The 19,598-nt window shown below is 36.2% G+C and overlaps 1 protein-coding gene across 1 annotated transcript in view; it reads right to left on the bottom strand.

Moving 5' to 3' along the window:
* Positions 1-19,598, bottom strand: part of GLCCI1 (glucocorticoid induced 1) — a 110,323-nt gene that overhangs the window by 24,279 nt on the left and 66,446 nt on the right. The window contains exon 4 of the mRNA XM_047694836.1: positions 2,929-3,042. Coding sequence (XP_047550792.1) covers positions 2,929-3,042 — 114 coding nt within the window. The remainder of the gene's footprint in view (positions 1-2,928; positions 3,043-19,598) is intronic.

Here is a 19,598-nt window from a genome sequence, read left to right as displayed (position 1 = left end):
AACATAACAAGTAACATATATTGGTGTCTGTCCTGGTTCTTGACACACATTTCCTAAAATTCTTGTAATTTCCTGAGTGATAAGTATGCTAGGGGCAACTCTGATTCCAATATTTGGTTTCTGACCCTGGGACGGGACACAGAGCTCCTAAATGCCTTGGAATTTCCTGGGCGATAGAAGGAAGAGTCTTCTCTTCTAATGAGGTGACTCTTGACAGGCTCCTGGGTAGCTTCAGGATGGGAGCTAGTCAACAGAAAGATCAAGCTTGATTTTAAGCTTGGAACTTCCAGGCCCACACATCATCCTCTAGAGAGGGCAGAGGGGCTGGAGATGGAGTTAATAATGGATCATGTGACGTGATGAAACCTTCACAAAAATCTCTAAACTACGGGTTCAGAGAACTTCCAGGTGGGTGAACATGTATCCACATGCCAAAAGGGTGGCACACCCCAACTCCATGGAGGCAGAAGCCCCTGAACTTGGGACCTCTTCAGACCTTGCCCTATGTACCCTCTTTATCGAACTGTTTGTCTGCATCCTTTATTATATCCCTTACAATAAAGCAGTACACATAAGTGATTCTCTGAGTTCTGTGAGCCATTCTAGCAAATTATTGAGCCTGAAGTGGTTGCTGGGAATTCCTTCCTTATAGACAGATGATCAGAAGTACAGATGACAATCTGGGACTTGTCACTGGCATCTTAAGGTGGGGTGAGCAGTCTTGTGGGGCTGAGCCCTTAAACTGTGGGGTCTGTGCCAACTCCAAGTATTTAGTGATATAATTGAATTATAAGACGCTCAGTTACTATCTGGAGAGTTGGCAAATGGTATGGGAAAACCTCCCACACATTTGGTGTCAGAAGTATTCTATGTAGAGAGTACAGTGGTTTACCTTCATTCACATAAGAGAAAACTACTGATTTTTTATGTTTATATTTTATCTAATCATCTCACTAAGTTCTCAGTTTTTTTCTTTCTGTTATGAAAAATTATAATCATAAGCATAATTAAATGCCATACCATAATGACCCCTCAGGTGCACATCATCCAGCTTCAAAAATTACCAACATCTGCCAATCTTGCTTCATCTAAATATCCATTTTTCTTCTGTTCTTGATTATTTTATTTTTTTTAAAAGATTTTATTTATTTGACAGAGAGAGATCACAAGTAGGCAGAGAGAGAGGAGGAAGCAGGTTTCCTGCTGAGCAAAGAGCCCGATGTGGGGCTGGATCCCAGGACCCTGGGATCATAACCTGAGCCAAAGGCACAGGCTTTAACACACTGACCACCCAGGTGCCCCTGTTCTTGATTATTTTAAGGCACATTCTAGACTTGATACTTCACCTACTACGAATATTTCAGTATGTCTGGCAGATAATTATTTTTACACATAACCACAATGTCAAAAATTCAATGTAAATGAAGAACATTTGCCTAAGTCTTTTTTGTTAAGTCAGCAAGTCAATAGCTCTTCTATAATGCATTGGGCTCTTATAGAAAAGGCATTTGAAATAAACAGAGTAAAAATAATATATTATTTCTACCAGATTAAGAAAAGAAATCTTACTTTGTCTCTATAATATTGCCTTTTCCAGAATTTAACATAACGAATCATACAGTATGTAGTCTTCTGCTTCTGACTTCGTTCACTCAGCATGATGTTTGAGATTCAACTATGTTCTTGAATCAGTAGTTCCTTCTTTTCTACTGTTGAGTGGTACTGCATGGATGTTATGAAATGTTTTACCCATTCACCAGTTAATACTTGTTTCCATTTTTTGACTCTTATAAATAATGCCTTCATGAACGCTGATGTAAAAGTCTTAGTATGGACATATGTTTTTATTTCTTGCGGCTAGATAACAAAGAGTGGAATTTGGGGGCTCTAAGATCAGTATATGAGTATTTAACTTTTTAAGAAAAATGCCGAACTGTTTTCCAAAGTGGTGGTACCATTTTGTGTTCCCATTAGCAACAAATGTCTGTTCTAGTCGGTCCACATCCTCACCAACACTTGGTATTAACTCTCCTGTTGGTTTCAATGGTTTAGTTCATTCACTTTGATTTTCTAAATATAATCATATCATATACAGATAACGAAAACTATTTCTTTTTCTTACTGCTCTGCCCAGAGCTTCTAAACCACTAGCAAGTAATATCAATAATTATGGGCATCTATGACTTGATTTTTATTTTAACAGAAATGCTTCCAATATTTTATTGTTAGGATCTCACTACACTTGCAGTTAGTCACATAGGAAGTGTCCTATTTTTAGTTACTAAGATTTTGTCACATAGGAATACTGAGTTTTTATCAAGTGTTGTTCAGCATCTACTTTGACCTTCTGATGCAATTAACCAAACTAACACCTTTCTTAATGCTGAATCATCCTTGTGTTTCTGAAACACCCTGATTAGATCTGCTTTGATTCACTACTTGGGTACTACTAAAATTTATATCAATATTTTGAGTGAATCTGGTCTAGAACAGCATTTCCCAAACTTATTCCATTGGAAGTACATGTGCCTGGGAGGATGGGATGGGGGGGAGACCCTCAACAGAACTCTAATCCTCAGTATCTTTCTACGTAAACTAGGGGTAAATATATATAAAGAGATATAGATGGCTTAAAGTACTATCAGGAAGATTAAATGAGCTAACGCCCATAGTTCCGTAATAAGTGAACAAGCTAGGATTTTAGTTTCAGTCATCCTTGAGTCGACTACTTTGTTATGTCTATTATTAAAAGAAAACTGTATATATGGAGGGGCAAAGAAACTTCTTGCAACAGTTTAACTACTAGTAATAATTTAGTAGAGCTAGGGATTTATATTATTAATTTTTAATCCTAAAATAATGGATCCCCCCCTTTACAATGAACCCTTTAAAAGGAATTATTCACATGTGGACAAGAAATTAGCCTACCTGAGTGTGATTGATTGTTATATGGTTGCCATGAAGAGGTGACTGACGATCTTTCTCCTTACTGTGCCGGCTACTCTGTTTACTACGTTGTAGTTGCTGCCTCAGTTTGGCAATCTGTTTTGGGGACAGGGGAGGAGAAATAAGATGAGAACAAAAGTGAGTATCAGTTTTTAAATACTTCTTATTTTAATTTTCGGATACTAATAAATCATTTCTTCCTCACAGGTTTCAAGAAGAGATAATATTTCACTGCAAAGATTTACTCTTCCAAGTTCCTAGGATTAAAACTATTGAAAATAAGAGGTACAGACTACCAGTTAAACAATAAGTAAGTCACAGGGATGTAAAGTACAGCATAGGAATACAGTCAATAATATTGTAATAACTATGTTTGGTGACAGAAGATAACTAGACTTGTGGTGGTAATCATTTCATAATGTATATAAATGTTGAATAACTATGTTGTCCAACTGAAACTAACATGTCAACTACATTTATTGTCTAAAATAGGCTATAAGGGCTTCATTTGTATAATTTAAATAGTGTTCTGGTAAAGATATAGACTAAATTTCTCCACATTATTTCAGATTGTACCTTTGTACACCAAGGATATCTTCTTTAAACACTTTTTCTAAAGCAAAAAAGCAGTATTTCACATGCCAATTGAAAGTCGAAGCCAATATTAATACAGAGACCACACTAGTTTCCAAGTTCCCATCTTATATAAACAAAATGCACCTACCTTATTAGTTACTAAACACTTCAAAATTGTAAATCTTTTGGTAGTGAGGAAAATCAAAGTGTTTAGCATTAGCAACTTACTAGCATTGCATATCTTACTATATATTCCTCAAAGTCACTCAACTTTTATTTTACTTTCCAGCTCTACTGAGATATAATTTTGACATACAGTATTGTGGAAGTTTAAAGGTATCGAACATGTTGAACTGATACCTGTCTATTTGCAAAACGATGCCACCATAACATTAGTTAGTACCTCTACCCATTCCATAATTAACGTTTCTTTTTTTGTGGTGAGAACAGTCGAGATTTACTCTTTCAGCAGCTTTTAAATATACAATACCATATTATTAAGTATAATCAAAATGCTATACATTAGATCCCTAGAACTTACACATCTTATAACTGGAAGTGTGTATCTTTTGAACAACCCCAATTTCCTCTACCCTCCAGCTTCTGGTAGCTATCACCACTCTACTGTTTCTTTCTTTTTTTTTTTTTTTTTTTTAAAGATTTTATTTATTTGACAGACAGATCACAAGTAGGCAGAGAGGCAGGCAGAGAGAGAGAGAGGAGGAAGCAGGCTCCCTGATTCCCAATGCGGGGCTCGATCCCAGGACCCTGGGATCATGACCTGAGGGAAGGCAGAGGCTTGAACCCACTGAGCCACCCAGGTGCCCTACCATTCTACCGTTTCTATGAGTTCAACATTTCTTGAACCCACATATAAGTGATATGATACAATATTTGTCTTTCTCTTTCTCACTTATTTCACTTAGCCTAATGCCTTCAAGGTTGATTCTTGTTAAAATGGCAGGATATCCTTCTTCCTCATGGCCGAATAACATTATGGTGGAGATATATACACACAGATATATACTACATCTACTTTATCCATTCATCTGTTGATGGACACTGGCTATAATTACAAGTTCTAAAAATAAATATAACTTAGAGTGTATTCTCCTCAACCGAACGTTAATACTCCCAGGTTTAAAAGAAAAGTCATTATTGCAATATGGCTTGGAATTCATTAAACTACTGCATATTTACCAAAAAAATATACAACAACAATTCAAAGGGATATATGAACCCTATGTTTATAGTAGCAGTAGCTACAATAGCGAAACTATGGAGCAGCCCAAGGGCCTGATAGATGAATTGATAAAGAAGATGTGGTATATAAACACACTGGAATATTATTCAGCCATAGAAAAGAATGAAATCTTGCCATCTGCAGCAAAATGGATGGAGATAGAGAATATACTGCTGAGCAAAATAAGTTAGTCAGAGAAAGACAAATACCATATGATCTCACCCATATGTGGAATTTAAGAAACACAAGAAACAAAGGAAAAAAGAGAGAAAGACAAACCAAGAAACAGACTCTTAAAGGAGTCTGGGAGGAGGGCAGGGGATGGGGAAACAGGGGATGGGAATTAGAGTATAGTTATCATGATGAAAAAAAAATTAAAAAAAAAACCCAAGATCACATATGCAATCAAATGATGCAGTGCCTGGCATGTGATAAGGGTCTGCTGAATTGAAAACTGTGCCTGCTTTCGGTTTGGAGCAATGTCCCCTACACAAAGTCTCTTAGAATCATCCAGGAAACTAAAACTAAAAACTAAAAATAAAACAAAACAGAACAACAAACCACCCCCACCCCCACCAAACTCTTAAGTCCTTACCAACACAGAACCCTGTGCCTGTCCCAGACCGATTTTTGTGGTTCTGTATATGCATCTCCCTATGCATCAGCATTTGGGAATCGTTGGTCCAGAGTGTTTGAGGTTACAGAAATGCAACCACCAGACCCATCTCCAACTGTGTATAGCCTACGATGGCAACATTTAGCAGACAAAGGATTCTATCATGCCTCCACAGCACTGTAGGACATCTTCCTTAGAATTTATTGTGGCAGAATAAATTTTTTTCAAAATTAAATATAAGCTCAAAACTGGAACATAAGTATTGCCAGAAGGTACATTTCAAACAGAAACAATTTATACTAAACACCAACCTGGCTGGAACTCAAAAAAACTCATATATTTTAGATGATGTATAATCTGCTTTAAATAGCCAGACCAGGAGTAAAATATTCCTGAGCATTTTATAAGGGAATAATTAGCAATTTGGGGAGGTTATTTAATATTGGCATTATTTTCTTTGGAGGAAGGATGACAGTAATCAACTAACAGTTTTCTTGAATACCTATAGTGAGCCCAGTTTTATATTTACCTACTTAGGTCAAGTGTAAACAAAAAGTAAAGTCTGCAAAATAAACTGATTTCCTCAAGGACCTAAAGCAAAAATACACTGTATTTTAATATTAGCTAAATACTTACCTTGGATAACCATGGCAATAAGAAGCAAAATAGACAGTTGCTACTAAAACCTACAAATGCTCAAGAGTTAAAGTATATAGGTTGCTAGAAAAAATCATTTTTCACATATGGCCAATAGAAGATAAATAGCATGGAAGAAAACAAAGCACCTAAACAATGGAATGGTTTATGTCCTTTCTTTTTTTTTCCTAGATTTTATTTATTTATTTGTGAGAGAGAGAAAGAGAGAGAACACAAGCAGGCAGAATGGTAGGCAGAGGCAGAGAGCCTGATGATCCAGAGACCCTGGGATCAGGACCTGAGCTGATGGCAGGAGCTTATCAAGACCTGAGCCAAAGGCAGCGGCTTAACAAACTCAACCACCCAGATGTCCCTATGTCCTTTCTTTTATATTAAGATCCTTAGATTCCTTCACTTGTTTTCTGTTTTTTAGGTGGTTGTTTTTTTTTAAGATTCCTTCAGTTTTTTAAAGCTCTTTTGTAGCTAATGGACCTCTCATACAATGTTGTTGCAAATATATACAAATAAATTATATATGTTAATCTTTGTGTTCCCTGCTCTGTTGAAATGACATAATTTTCTTCTGGAGAGCATTAATTTTCATGAGAACAGGAATCAAAATTAGTAGGTAATCACTGTAAATCAAGATAGATTATTTTCTATGATAAAAAATAAACAGGATTTCAAGTTGTACAGTATTTAATTAGGATAGAGGGTATAAAATAATGTTTTCTGAATACTAATGATGTTTCAGTGTTGTTTCAAAATTGGCAAGAGCTTGTATAGAAGAGCCCATAATCCCTAGAGATTAATCAAGGCAATTTATAATTTTTCAATTTTTAAAAATAATCTTCAAGAATAAACAAACTAAAATAAGTTGAGAACTGATCAATTCTAATCACTCTATTTTTTTAAGGTCTAGAAACATCAAAGTAAGCCAGGAAAGTTTTTGTTCTTAACAGCCTTTAACAAAACCCTGAAAACAAAAAGCACCCATCACCTTACTTTGCCTGGAATACCCAGTTCAACTATGCAACCTTACAGTTTTCACACAATACTGTTCATTTCTGAAATATTATATAGCTACACTGTTTTCAATTCAGCAGAGATTAGGATAAAAGGGAGCCCATCTTTCTAATTATATATACTCAGATTATAAATTTTGTCAAGAACTATGTAACATGAAAGCAAGACGCCCTAAGTCGTCCTTTGCTTCAGAACAAAGTGCTGGTTACAAGCACTGGTTACAAGCACATTCAGAAGAGGAGCAGGCCTACATAACAATGGCCAACGCTCTCATCTTCCATAGTTTTGCCTAGAATTTCCCTTCTCTTTTTCCTTTGATGCTCAAGAGCCCACAGCCATCTGAATCCAGTACAGAGTTGACTTTAGAACCAGTAGAAAGTAGACACAAAGTTGTCTCTGGGAGGTAGGGGCATACACATACACATACATATACACAACCCATCCTGCCTCATCCAAGCTCTGCCCGAGACAGCCTCTGTAGGCCCACATTCCATCACTTTGTACAGAAGTCCTCACTTCAGGGCATCTACCCACCCCAGTCACTATGCTGAAATGTCCACACAACCTCATTTACAAAGGGAACATTTAAGTTTTACTGACTCGATTTTTTAAGTTAAACTATAGATACATCTATCTGACTTTGTGTTTCTAAATATTCCATTAGCTACTCTGTAACCTTAGGAAAAAAATTAAGTATGGACCTTGAGGGTATTTTGCTAAGTAAAATAAATCAGCCAATGAAAAATACAGTTTGATCTCACTTATATGTGAACCTCAAAAAAAAAAATTCATAGAAACAAAGAGCAGGTCGCCAAAGATGGGATGGGGGATAGGAAATGGGCAACAGTGGTCAAAGGGTACAAACTGCCAGTTATGAGCATACGTTCTGGAATAGAACATATAGCATGGTGACTATAGTTAACAACACCGTACAGCAATTTGAAAGTTGCTAGAGGAATAGATCTTAAAAGTTCTCACTACACACAAAACAACTATAATTATGTGAGGTGACAGATGTGTTAACTAAGCTTATGGTGGTAAGTATATCCATCTATCAAATCAGTACACTCTATACCTTAAACCTACACAAAGTTATAGGTCAATTATAGTTCAATGAAGCTGAAAGAAAAAAATATTGAAAGGGAAGGAGAGAGGAACCTCTTTAAACATGAAAGGGATTTCAAGCACATGAGCTCCAAAGTTTAAAAAAGCCAGGGAATAAGTGACCCTGGGTCACAAAGAAGAAATAATAAGTGTAGAGAGAAGAATTAGCATAAACACAAAGAACTGACTAAAACATTTGTGAAACTAGATGAAGAAAAATCCGAGACTGGCCCCACTTAAAATCTGAGAACTAGGAATACATTTTATTGTAAATTTTTGTAAACCTAATTAACATCATCCCTATTCATTTGGTATTTCTGTCCTGTTAGTTTTCCCCACTATTGCTGAAATTTAAAAACAAAATAAAACAAAATTCAGCCTCAAAAGACTGGTTGAGTACCTTTGCCTCAGACACTGAAAGGGAGAGAAAGATTTCTCAACAATGAATTCTACTCCAGAGTAGGTCAGGGAAATGAGAAATCTTAAGTCCAAAGGACTAAAAGCTAGCAGGAGGAAAGGAAGCAGGGGCCTGGGATTTCGGGAGGAGAAGAAAAAAATGAGAAGAGAGCTAGTTTTAAAATAAGGAAGGAGGCACTATGGCACTTGCTTTTCTGTAAATTTTTATGTAAATTATCTCATTCATTTTTAAATAAAAGCATATGAAATAGGTACTGTTATCATCCCCATTTTATAGGCAAGGAAAACTGAGACAGAAGGTTAAAAAGCTTACTGAAAGTCACGCAGTTAAGTGGTAAAACAAATATTTGAACTTAGAAAGTAGAATTCCAGAGTTTGCTCTCCTAACCATTATTCTGTACTGCCTAAAGAAACAAGGTAATAACTTCCAGGAGACAACAAAACCCTAGAAAAATGTGACAACAGCTAAACTAACAAAAAAGAAAACCCCAAAACAACTATAAAAGATAATAACCCAGCATTTTTTCTGTAAATACAGTTTGAGAAGTCATGAACTTCAAGCTGCCATTCCCTTTTATACGAACAAAAGGAATATGTGACAAACTTTAGTGTTTATAAAGATCAAGTGTCTCAAAACAAAAGTTCTGCAGTCTAAAAACAAATTTATCCCTGTCAGTGTTCAAAGAAATTTAACATGCAATAGTGCCTAATCTAACATCAAAAATAAAAATCTAAAACTTCTTATAATCTTCCCATAAATATGAATAATTTGAGTTATTTTCCTGTTTTTTTTTTAAAGCGCCAATAGGTGAACCCTAAAAAACTAATTGTTACTCGTTCAGCCCCATGAAATGAACACAGGCATATGCATGCACAAACATCCATAAAGAACAAACACAGGTCACCTGTGTGCACATCGACCCTTGCATGCCCACAGACATGCCTTAGTCTGCATGTGCAGACGTACACAAACCCGCTAACCCACGAAGAGAGATACTCCCACACACAAACTCATCCTCACAGATACAGCTAGCTTTGGGACTTTTATACATATGTCTTAATACAGAATTATATTTACAGCCACCAATAAAGCATATTTGTCAACAGAGCCATGTAAATAACACCAGATTAACATTTAAAAAACATTTAGTTCATAAACCTGTTTGATCCCATATTATTATATTTACTTTATAGATGAGGACACATTCTCAAAACTAAAGTAACTGATGTAAGGTAACTCAGCTAGTAAGTGGCAGACCCAGTCCTCTAGCCTTTAATTTATAACCTCTTTCTATTACCTACCAATGCGTCTGGAAGTAATTCTATGTTAATGTTCAACTATAAGTAATTACCAGTCACTGTGTATTAGCTCATAATCTCAACCACTTGCAAAGTAACTTCCTTTCTTAATGTTGAAGATACTGCAAGATGTGAAACTGAAATAAAGATGAACAAAAATTTGATGAAGCCGTTAACATACTAACCTACTGATCGGTGTCTATTTTTTTTTGACAAGCAGTTTGTATGACCTTAAAAATTCTTCTTATTGGAGCAAATTTTAAATATTGAAAAGATTTTAAAACATCTTTCTAATTCAATTTAATATGGGTATAGACAGAGACTTTACTGGATAAATATTTGTATTTTTTAAAAGTTTATCACATAATTCTCTTGAGTTCAAAGGGATACTCAAAATTCTGCAGACTGTTGTCTTTTAGGTCCAGAGAAAATATTGTTGCAATTATTTCCCCCTGGTATATTATGATAAAAAATTTTAATACCAAAAATTAACAAAATGTTAGGGCAGAAGGTATATACAGACACTTCTATTTTGCTTATTTAAAAAAGGAAGACCACATCAGTAATATGTTTTTATCACGGTTTGATCAGATGTGAGAAATACCCCTTATCATTTCAGTAACTGCTCCAGATGGTTCCATCTAAGAAAAACTATCTACTGGTGAGATAATGAAACAACCCATGCTTTTTCTTTATTTCTCCTGAAGGACTTAAGAATGGCAAACCCACCTTTCAATTTCTATCAAAATCCGAGATCGTTTAAAAAAAAAAATCAAAACAACAACACAACAGTATTATTTATGTTTTCTTGGACTGTTACCCCCTGGGATAAAGAGCAGGTTTGCTAACTGCTTACTATAAAAACAGTGGATTCCCCCATGCTCTGTATTTCTCTCCTGTAATGTGACCTACTGTATGTGTTTGAATCCATTTGGGCTCTCCCCATCACCCTATGGGACTTGATTCAGGAGAAACAAGGCAAACTTGATAGTCTTGATACTTGCTGTGCTGGAAATAACAAAGTCCATTGTCTCTAATACAGGCATTTCATGCCTTCTGCCAGCATCCATGAAAGAGTAAAAGGCTAATTTATTACACTGTAAGTAGGAAAAAGTAAAATCCAAGACCTCAGAGGAAATACTTCTCAAATGAAGAGAAAGAAGTTTCAATGGAACAACTTGGAAAGATGGATTTATGTTCCCTACAGATAAGAGGACACGATGGATGGGTATCTGACTTCTATTCTAGATACTGAAAATGTTGAACAAGGATGATAGAGATATACAGTTGCATTAGAATCAGCCTAAACTCCTAGACATTAACCAGACCAAAAGAAGCAGAAGCAGAAGCAGAAGCAGCAGCAGCAGAAGAAGAAGAAGAAGAAGAGAAAAGAAAAGAAAATTAAAAAAAAAAAAAAAAAAAAAAAAAAGAAAAAAAATGTATGAGAGTTTACCAGGATCCATTTAGGAAATCTGAGTGAAGAGCTGTGCAAAGTTGTCTTTGGTTCTACATGAGGGCTGCCTTGAACAGTGAACTGACTCAGCAGCTGAGAAACTGAATGTTATTTCTATGAATCTAGAGGCTAAGGACGGAGTAAGGGAATTACAAACCCAGAAAGACTGAACAATAGGGAACAGATGTATAGCAACAAGGGATCTCCAGATACTCCATGAAATTACTCTACCAAAGAAAGTCAGTTTTAAAAACCTGTCAAGCCCAGGGGATGTAAAGGCATCTTATAATATATATAAACCAGTCAAGGAGTCACATTTCTATCCTCCTACCTCCCTCTTTCTCCCCTAAGCTCTAACTCCAGAGGAGTCAGAAATGGCAGCTATAGAGTGAGGAAAGAGGTAAGCAAGAAACAGAAGGGGAGGCACCTGGGTGGCTCAGTCAGTTGGGCTGCTGCCTTTGGCTCGGGTCGTGATCCCAGGGTTCTGGATTGAGTCTCACATCAGGCTCTCTGCTTAGCAAGGAGCCTGCTTCTCCCCTGCCTCTCTCTCTGCCTGACTCTCTGCCTGCTTGTGATCTCTCTCTGTCAAATAAATAAATAAAATCTTAAAAAAAAAAAAAGAAGAGGAAGAAGAAAGAAGAAGAAAGAAGAAAGAAGGAAGAAGAAGGAGAAGAAGGAGGAGAAGGAGGAGGAGGAGAAGGAGAAGGAGGAGAAGGAGGAGGAGGAGGAGAAGGAAGAGAAGGAGGAGGAGGAGGAGAAGGAGGAGGAGGAGGAGGAACAGAAGGGGAGGTTCCCTGATCACTTCAGAGACAAGTCCCCCAACCACAGTAAGGCCCCAGATAGGACAGGGGGAGTAGCTAGAACCATAAAAGCAGCTGGAATTTGACTATTTTAAGAAACTAGAAAGCATGCTCGCTCAAAGGGACGACAGGGTTGTAACAGTGATCAGATTCTAGTTTTGCACTATGGGCAAGAGACAAACTTCTCTCACTCAATAAGGACACTGGGATTTAACATAAAGTCCTTTGTGATTATTCCTTAAGATCTTGGTTGTTTTTCCTAATGTGTAATTAAGTTCTTTAAAGTAGATTGTACCTATTGTTTCTTTTGAAATTCTAGATCCTTCACACACTATTGGATATACAGACTTACTGATCTGATGTTCTTCCATGAACAAATGCAGTGCAACCAAATGCTGATGATATATGCTAAAACATTATTTTCAAGATTTCCCTTTCTTCTCTTTTACTCTACTAAACATACAAATGAAGTACCATAAAAAGTCATGTTAATTAAATTCTTAGCATTTAGTTACAGACTCCTTAAACTCTACTTATACTTTATAAATGAACTTTAAATTGTGTTTTGTAAGCAGGAGCCCCATTTCTAACAAGTGGAAAAGTGCATTTGCACATGTGCTTAGTTGGGTTGACAACCCTCCAGGGAACATAACTCAAAGGAGGAAAATTAGTATTTTTATAAAGGAAAATGCTTCACTTGGATTAGTTTCCTTAACATGAACACAACCCACAACTTCACGTACACTGGTATCAATCATAATTTCTGATAAATGTATTGATAATCTGCCATTTCTGCTGCAGGTAACTTGCTTTTTTTTCCTTACTGCAAGAAGTGTGTGAGTGTATGTCCTTGATCTACAATCCATTACACTATACTTAAGGCGGGCAGTTTTCCTTTGTCCTATTTATCCTCTTGAAACTAGTGGGCTTTTCCAATTGCTCTTCAAATATAGCAAACTTTCAACCTTTAAAAAGTTTCTCTTCCATGATGCTTACAGAATATTCTTACCTCCTGGAACCCCTAACTCGGTCTGTTTTCCATGTTTCTTAACATCTCTTTCATGTTTTCAATCTCCTTATCTTTTTGTTCTATATTCTAGAAGATTCGCTCTTCCAGACTGACAAGTCTCAGTTGAGAGTTCTGACTCACTAATTCAGTCTTCTGTTATGTGAATTTAATCTACCAAAGAGTTTGTTATTTTCAATTTCATCAATTTTTGTCACTTATAAGATTTGTCATCAGTCTTTTTCTGCCTCTTCTTATTCCTTTGCTTATTGCCAATTACTTTTTCATTTGAAATTCTTAAGCATTTTTATGTTTAAGGGCTTTTTTTGAGATTGTGTTCTTATTCCTATTTCCTTTGATGTAAATGATCCCATTTGATGTATCTGCTGTCTCTTGTGGTAACAGATTTCCATACATGTCCTAAAATACTTGCCTGCAAACACATCTTATGTGGAAGTCTTATCCTTTGTGAGCTCTTTCCTGCCATGTTGTTTCATGGTGGCTCAGACTATCCCTCTGGAGTTGCACAACTCCGGAGCAGGTCTTAAATTAGAAAGACTGGGGCTTGGTTCCACATGGGTAGAGCTCTATTCCAGATGCCACATGCACACACAACATATGGTTACCATTTCCATTTTTGCATAGCTGCCTCTTTGGCCCACAGGAAAACACCAACAGTGTCAGGTGGAGTTATTTCAGGTCTAGTTTTATGGCCTAGAAACTGGTCCCAGTTCCCTGCTTTATGCAGAGAGCCCAGTTCCAATCTCCTACCATTTGCAAGACACATTTGGCATTCTTAAAATGTCTAGCAATCTATACTCTCTTAAGTTTGGCTTAAAAACCCACTTTTTAAGCCCTGGCCCACATGACCCAGGTTTCTGTGAGCCAGACAGCATCAATACCCCCTCATTACTAAGGGTTTCCTGTCTACTCACGGTCTGCAGGGGTTTTGTCTTAAATGTAACTAGAATATAGTTACTTCTTTGAAAAATTTTCACATCTCATTCTCATAAACTTGGAGCAAAGTGGAGACAGATTATACAGGTGCTTTCACTGACATTTTAATCTGAAATCCTGATTCACATTATTGTGAGGGGGGAGAGTATGTATGTGACTCAGGAAGAAACGACATGCGGTACTTTTGACTTTGATCCTATTTCAAGGAAGTAGGTCAAAAGTTATTTTTTTAGGGGCACCTGGGTGGCTCAGTGGGTTAAGCCTCTGCCTTCGGCTCAGGTCATGATCTCAGGGTCCTAGGATCAAGCCCCGCATCGGGCTCTCTGCTCAGCAGTGAGCCTGCTTCCCTCTCTCTCTGCCTGCCTCTCTGCCTACTTGTGATCTCTCTCTCTCTCTCTGTCAAATGAATAAAAAATAAAAAAAAAAATAAAAAATAAAAAAAAATAACAAAAAAAGTGTTTAAAAAAAGTTATTTTTTAAAATAACACAATTTTAGTAGGCAATTTTAAAAAATATGGCTTTCAATAATAGTTTTGTCTTTTCATAATTTTCTCTAATTCCAGTTCTGTTATCTATTGTAACTATTCTTCTTTTCACTTTTTGTCTTTACCAATGTGTTCTTATTGTTTGCTAGCCTCAGTTATATATCACATGGCACTTAGTAGCTTCAAGGTATACCACGAAAAACCCACCAGTCTTTTACATCTATTCCTTTCTTTTTCATCTTTACTGAGATATCATTTACATTCCCTTAACTATAAGGGTAAAAATTCAGGAAGTTTTAATCACTATTTAGAGTTGTATGACAATAATCACATTGTACTTTTTTGTACACTATTTGTACACTGTTGTCATAGTGTACACATTTGTACACTATTGTCATAATCACCTTGTACTTTTATAACTTTTTATAACTTTTCATCACCCCCCAAATTTGCCTTGAGTCTGTTTACAGCATTCCTTCAGCCCCACTCCCAGCCACATGCAACCACAAGTGGGCTTTCTCCCCCTCCTATAAATTTGCCTTTTCTGGCATTTCAAAATTAAATGGACCAATATAATATGTAGTCTTAGTCATCTCACTTCTTACACTTAGTGGGGATTGGCAAGCCATAATCTAAAGGACCAATCCAGTTTGCCATGTGTTATTGTAAAAAAAAAAATATATGGAACATCCCGTATTGTCTATGGCTGCTTTCATACTATAGCAGCAGAGTCGAACAGTTGCAACAGAGAGTATATGGCCCACAAACCCTAAAATGTTTACCATCTGGTCTTTTACAGAAAAAATTTGCTGACTCTTGACTTAGTATGACATATTTGAGGTTCATTCATGTTGTAACATTGTTGATATTCAGTGTATTTTTACTTTTTCGTTGCTGAATAGTATGTTATTGCATGAATACACCACATTTTGTCTCTCCATTTACCAATCCATGCATATGTGGACTCAGCTATAAACATTTTGTGTACATGTCTCAATCTAGACAGGTGTTCTCACCTTTCTTTTTTTTTTTTTTTTTAAAGATTTTATTTATTTATTTCACAGAGAGAGATCACAAGTAGGCAGAGAGGCAGGCAGAGAGAGAGAGAGAGAGAGAGGAGGAAGCAGGCTCTCCGATGAGCAGAGAGCCCGATGCGGGACTCGATCCCAGGACCCCAAGATCATGACCTGAGCCGAAGGCAGCGGCTTAACCCACTGAGCCACCCAGGCGCCCCTTTTCTCACCTTTCTTATACAGATTTCTAGGGAACTGAATTGCTGGGTTATATGCTAAGTTTCTGATTAACTGTAAAAGAAACTGACAAACTGTTTTCCAAAGTGGCTGTACCATTTTATGTTCCCAAGAACACGTGAGGACTCCAGATTCTCTTTATCCTTGCCAATACTTGGCACTGTTGATCTTTTAAATTAGTCATTGTATTGAGTGTGTAGGTGTATTTTATGGTTTAACTTTGCATTTGCCAATTGACTAATGATGTTGAACACTTTTTCATGTGGTCATCTGCCATCCATGCATAGATCTTTGATGAAATATTTCTATCCAATTGTCTTATCCATTTTTAAGTTGGCTTGTCTTCCTATTAATATATATAAGGATATAAGCCCTTTCAGATGTAGGATTTGTTAATATTTCCTCCAGTCTGAAACTTGTCTTTTTTTTTAATTTTCAGTGTTCCAAAATTCATTGTTTATGCACCACACCCAGTGCTCCATGCAATACGTGTCCTCCATAATACCCACCACCAGGCTCACCCAACCCCTCACCCCCTCCCCTCCAAAACCCTCAGTTTGTTTCTCAGAGTCCAGTCTCTCGTGGTTTCATTCCCTTAGTGGTGTCTTTTGAAGTACAATGTTCAATTTAATGAATTTGTTATTATTATTATTATTGTTTGTTTTATAGCTTTATTCTTGGTGTTGCAATCTAAAAATGCCTTGCTGATTAATACAAGGTCTTCTATAAGTTTTATAGTTTTAAAGCCTATATTTAGAACTATGATTCCTTTTGAGTTAGTTTTTTTCAATGTGACAGTCAAGGACTTGTTTTTCGTTTGTTTTTCCTTACACATGGAATATAATTATCCCAGCACCAATTGTTGGAAACACTGTGCTTTCCTACTGAACTGTGTCAGTACCTTTGTGAAAAATCAACTGACCACAAATATAAAGGTTTATTTCTGGATTCACAATTCTGATCTACTTATTTATGTGTCTTTCTTCTGCTGACTTTACTAATGTAGATCTATAATAAATACTGAAATTGTGTGATTTAAATATTCTAAATCTGTTTTCAAAAATATTTTGGGGGTGCCTGAGTAGCTCAGTCAGTTGTGCATCTGGCCCTTGATTTTGGCTCTGATTGTGATCTCAGGTTCATGAGACTGAGCCCTGCATCTGGGCTTTGCACTCTGCAGGGAACCCACTTCTCTCCCTCTCTCCCTCCCAATGCTTTCTTTAAAATAAATAAATCAATCTTCAAAAATAAATTCTTTTGACCACTCTAAGTCCTTTGCATTTCCACATAAATTTTAAGATTAGCCTGTCAATTTCTACCAAAACCAAAAAATATGGAATTTTAAAAGGGATTTCAATGAATCAATTTGGGGAGAATTACCATCTTAATATTGAGTCTTTCAATTCATGAACAAAGTAAGTCTTTCATTTATTTAAATTTTTAAAATTTTTTCCAGCAATGTTTTGTTGTCTTTAGTGTACAAAACTTACATTGCTTTTGTTAAATTTATTCCCAAGTATTTTCATCTTTTTGACACAACTATAATAAATTGTTTTCTTATTTTTTGGACTATTCCTATCTAGGATCTAGAAATATAACTGATTTCTGTATGCTGATCTTGTACCCTTGCAATCTTGTAGAACACGTTTACTAGTTTTAGTATTGTCTATGTATCTGCATATTTCCTAGCAGTCTAAATATAGTTTCTACATGTTTTCTGTAAATAAGAGTAGTTTTACCTTTTTTAAAAAATTTTATTTTATTTTTTCAGTGTTCCAAGATTCATTATTTATACACCACACCCAGTGTGCTCTGGTGGTGGGTATTAAGAAGTTTTACCATTTCTTTTATAATATGGATGTCTTTATTTTTCTTGCCTGACTGTACTGACTAGACCCTCCTATGTAATACCAGTAGAAGTAGTGACAATGTGACAGTGGATGACATTGCCTTGCTCCTGATCTTAGGAAGAAAACATTCTGGCTTTCACCATTGAACTGAATGAATATGACTATGATGGGGAACTTAGCTGGCTTAGTCAGCAGAGCATGCAACTCTTGATCTCAGAGTTATGAGTTGAAACCCCATGTTGGGTGTGGAGACTGCTTAAAAAAAAAAGAATAGGGGCGCCTGGGTGGCTCAGTGGGTAAGCCTCTGGCTTTGGCTCAGGTTGTGATCTCGGGGTCCTGGGATAGAGCCCTATATCAGGCTCTCTGCTCAGTGGGGAGCCTGTTTCCCCCTCTCTCTCTGCCTGCCTGTGATCTCTGTCAAATAAATAAATAAAATCTTGAAAAAAAAAAAAAAGAATAGGATGTGATCTGTAGGTTTTTTTCATAAATGCCCTTTATCAGGCAGAGAAAGTTCTTTTTTCTTTCTTGGTTTGTTGAGAGATTTTTATTTTGAATGGGTGTTAGGAGTTTGGCAAATGTTTTCTCTGCCTCTACTGAGATGATTATATGGTTCTGTTCTTTATTTTATTAATATAGTGTATTACATTAATTGAATTTTGGATCTTAAACCACCCTTACATTTCTGGAACAAATCCAACTTGCTCAAGGTATATAATCCTTTTCATATGTGGCTAGCTTTGGTTTGCTAATATTCTGGTAAAGTTTTTTGCTTCTTTATTCAAGAGAGATATTGATCTGCCATTTTATTTTCTTGAGATGTCTTTGTCCTGGCTTTGAAGTCAGTTAAATTGGCCTGACAAAGTAAACTGGGAAGTTTTCCTTCCTTCCTATTTTCTGAAAGCATTTGTGAAGAATTGATATTACTTCTTTGAATATTTGATAGAATTTACCAAATTTGATCCTGGGATTTTCACTGTGGGAAGATTTTTAATTCCTATTCCATTTCTTTACTTATTAGAAGTCTATTTCTATCTGTTCTTAAATTAGTTTTTACAATTTGTCTCTAATAACTTGCCTAAGAAGTCATCTATTTAACTAGTTTCTACAGTGATAACATAAAATTGATCATAATATTCCTTTATACTACTTTCTGTGAGGTTGGTAGTAATTTCACCCCTTTCATGGCTGATTTTGGTAATATGTGTCTTTTTTTTTTTTTTTTTTTTTGGTCAGTCTAGCTAAAGTTTTGTCAACTTTGTTGATCTTTCCAAAGAACCAACTTTTAGTTTCACTGATTCTTCTCTAACATTTTTCTGTTCTGTTGGTTTTTGCTGTATGTTTTATTAATTCCTTCCTCTGCTTTCTTTTGGCCTTGTTTCCTCTTATTTTTCCAGTTTCTTAAGCTGGAAACTTAGGACTGATTTAAGAGTTTTCTCTTTTTTCTTATATATGCATTTAAAGTATAAATTTTAGGGGCGCCTGGGTGGCTCAGTGGGTTAAAGCCTCTGCCTTCAGCTCAGATCATGATCTCAGGGTCCTGGGATCGAGCCCCACGTTGGGCTCTCTGCTCAGCGAGAAGCCTGCTTTCCTCCTCTCTCTCTGTCTGCCTCTCTGCCTACTTGTGATCTCTGTCTGTCAAATAAATAAATAAATAAATCTTAAAAAAAGTATAAATTTTCTATGAAGCACTGCCTTATCTGCACACACAAATTCTAAGATTTTATTTTCATTCATTAAATACTTAAAATTTTCCCTTGTGTTTTTAATTGACAACTATTTGGGGCTTTTTCAGATTTCTGTTACATGATTTCATCTTTTGCACTCTACTGAGACTTGTTTTATGGCCAAACATATGATCTATATGACCTAAAGAAGGTTTCCCATGTGTTTGAAAAGAATGAAGTCACTAGGTGGAATTTTCTATATATGTCAAT

Source organism: Lutra lutra, chromosome 11 (assembly GCF_902655055.1).
Source record: "Lutra lutra chromosome 11, mLutLut1.2, whole genome shotgun sequence".
In the NCBI taxonomy this organism is placed as follows: domain Eukaryota; kingdom Metazoa; phylum Chordata; class Mammalia; order Carnivora; family Mustelidae; genus Lutra; species Lutra lutra.
The sequence above is the reverse complement of the archived record's forward strand: the minus strand, read 5'-3'. Positions and strand labels throughout refer to the sequence as shown.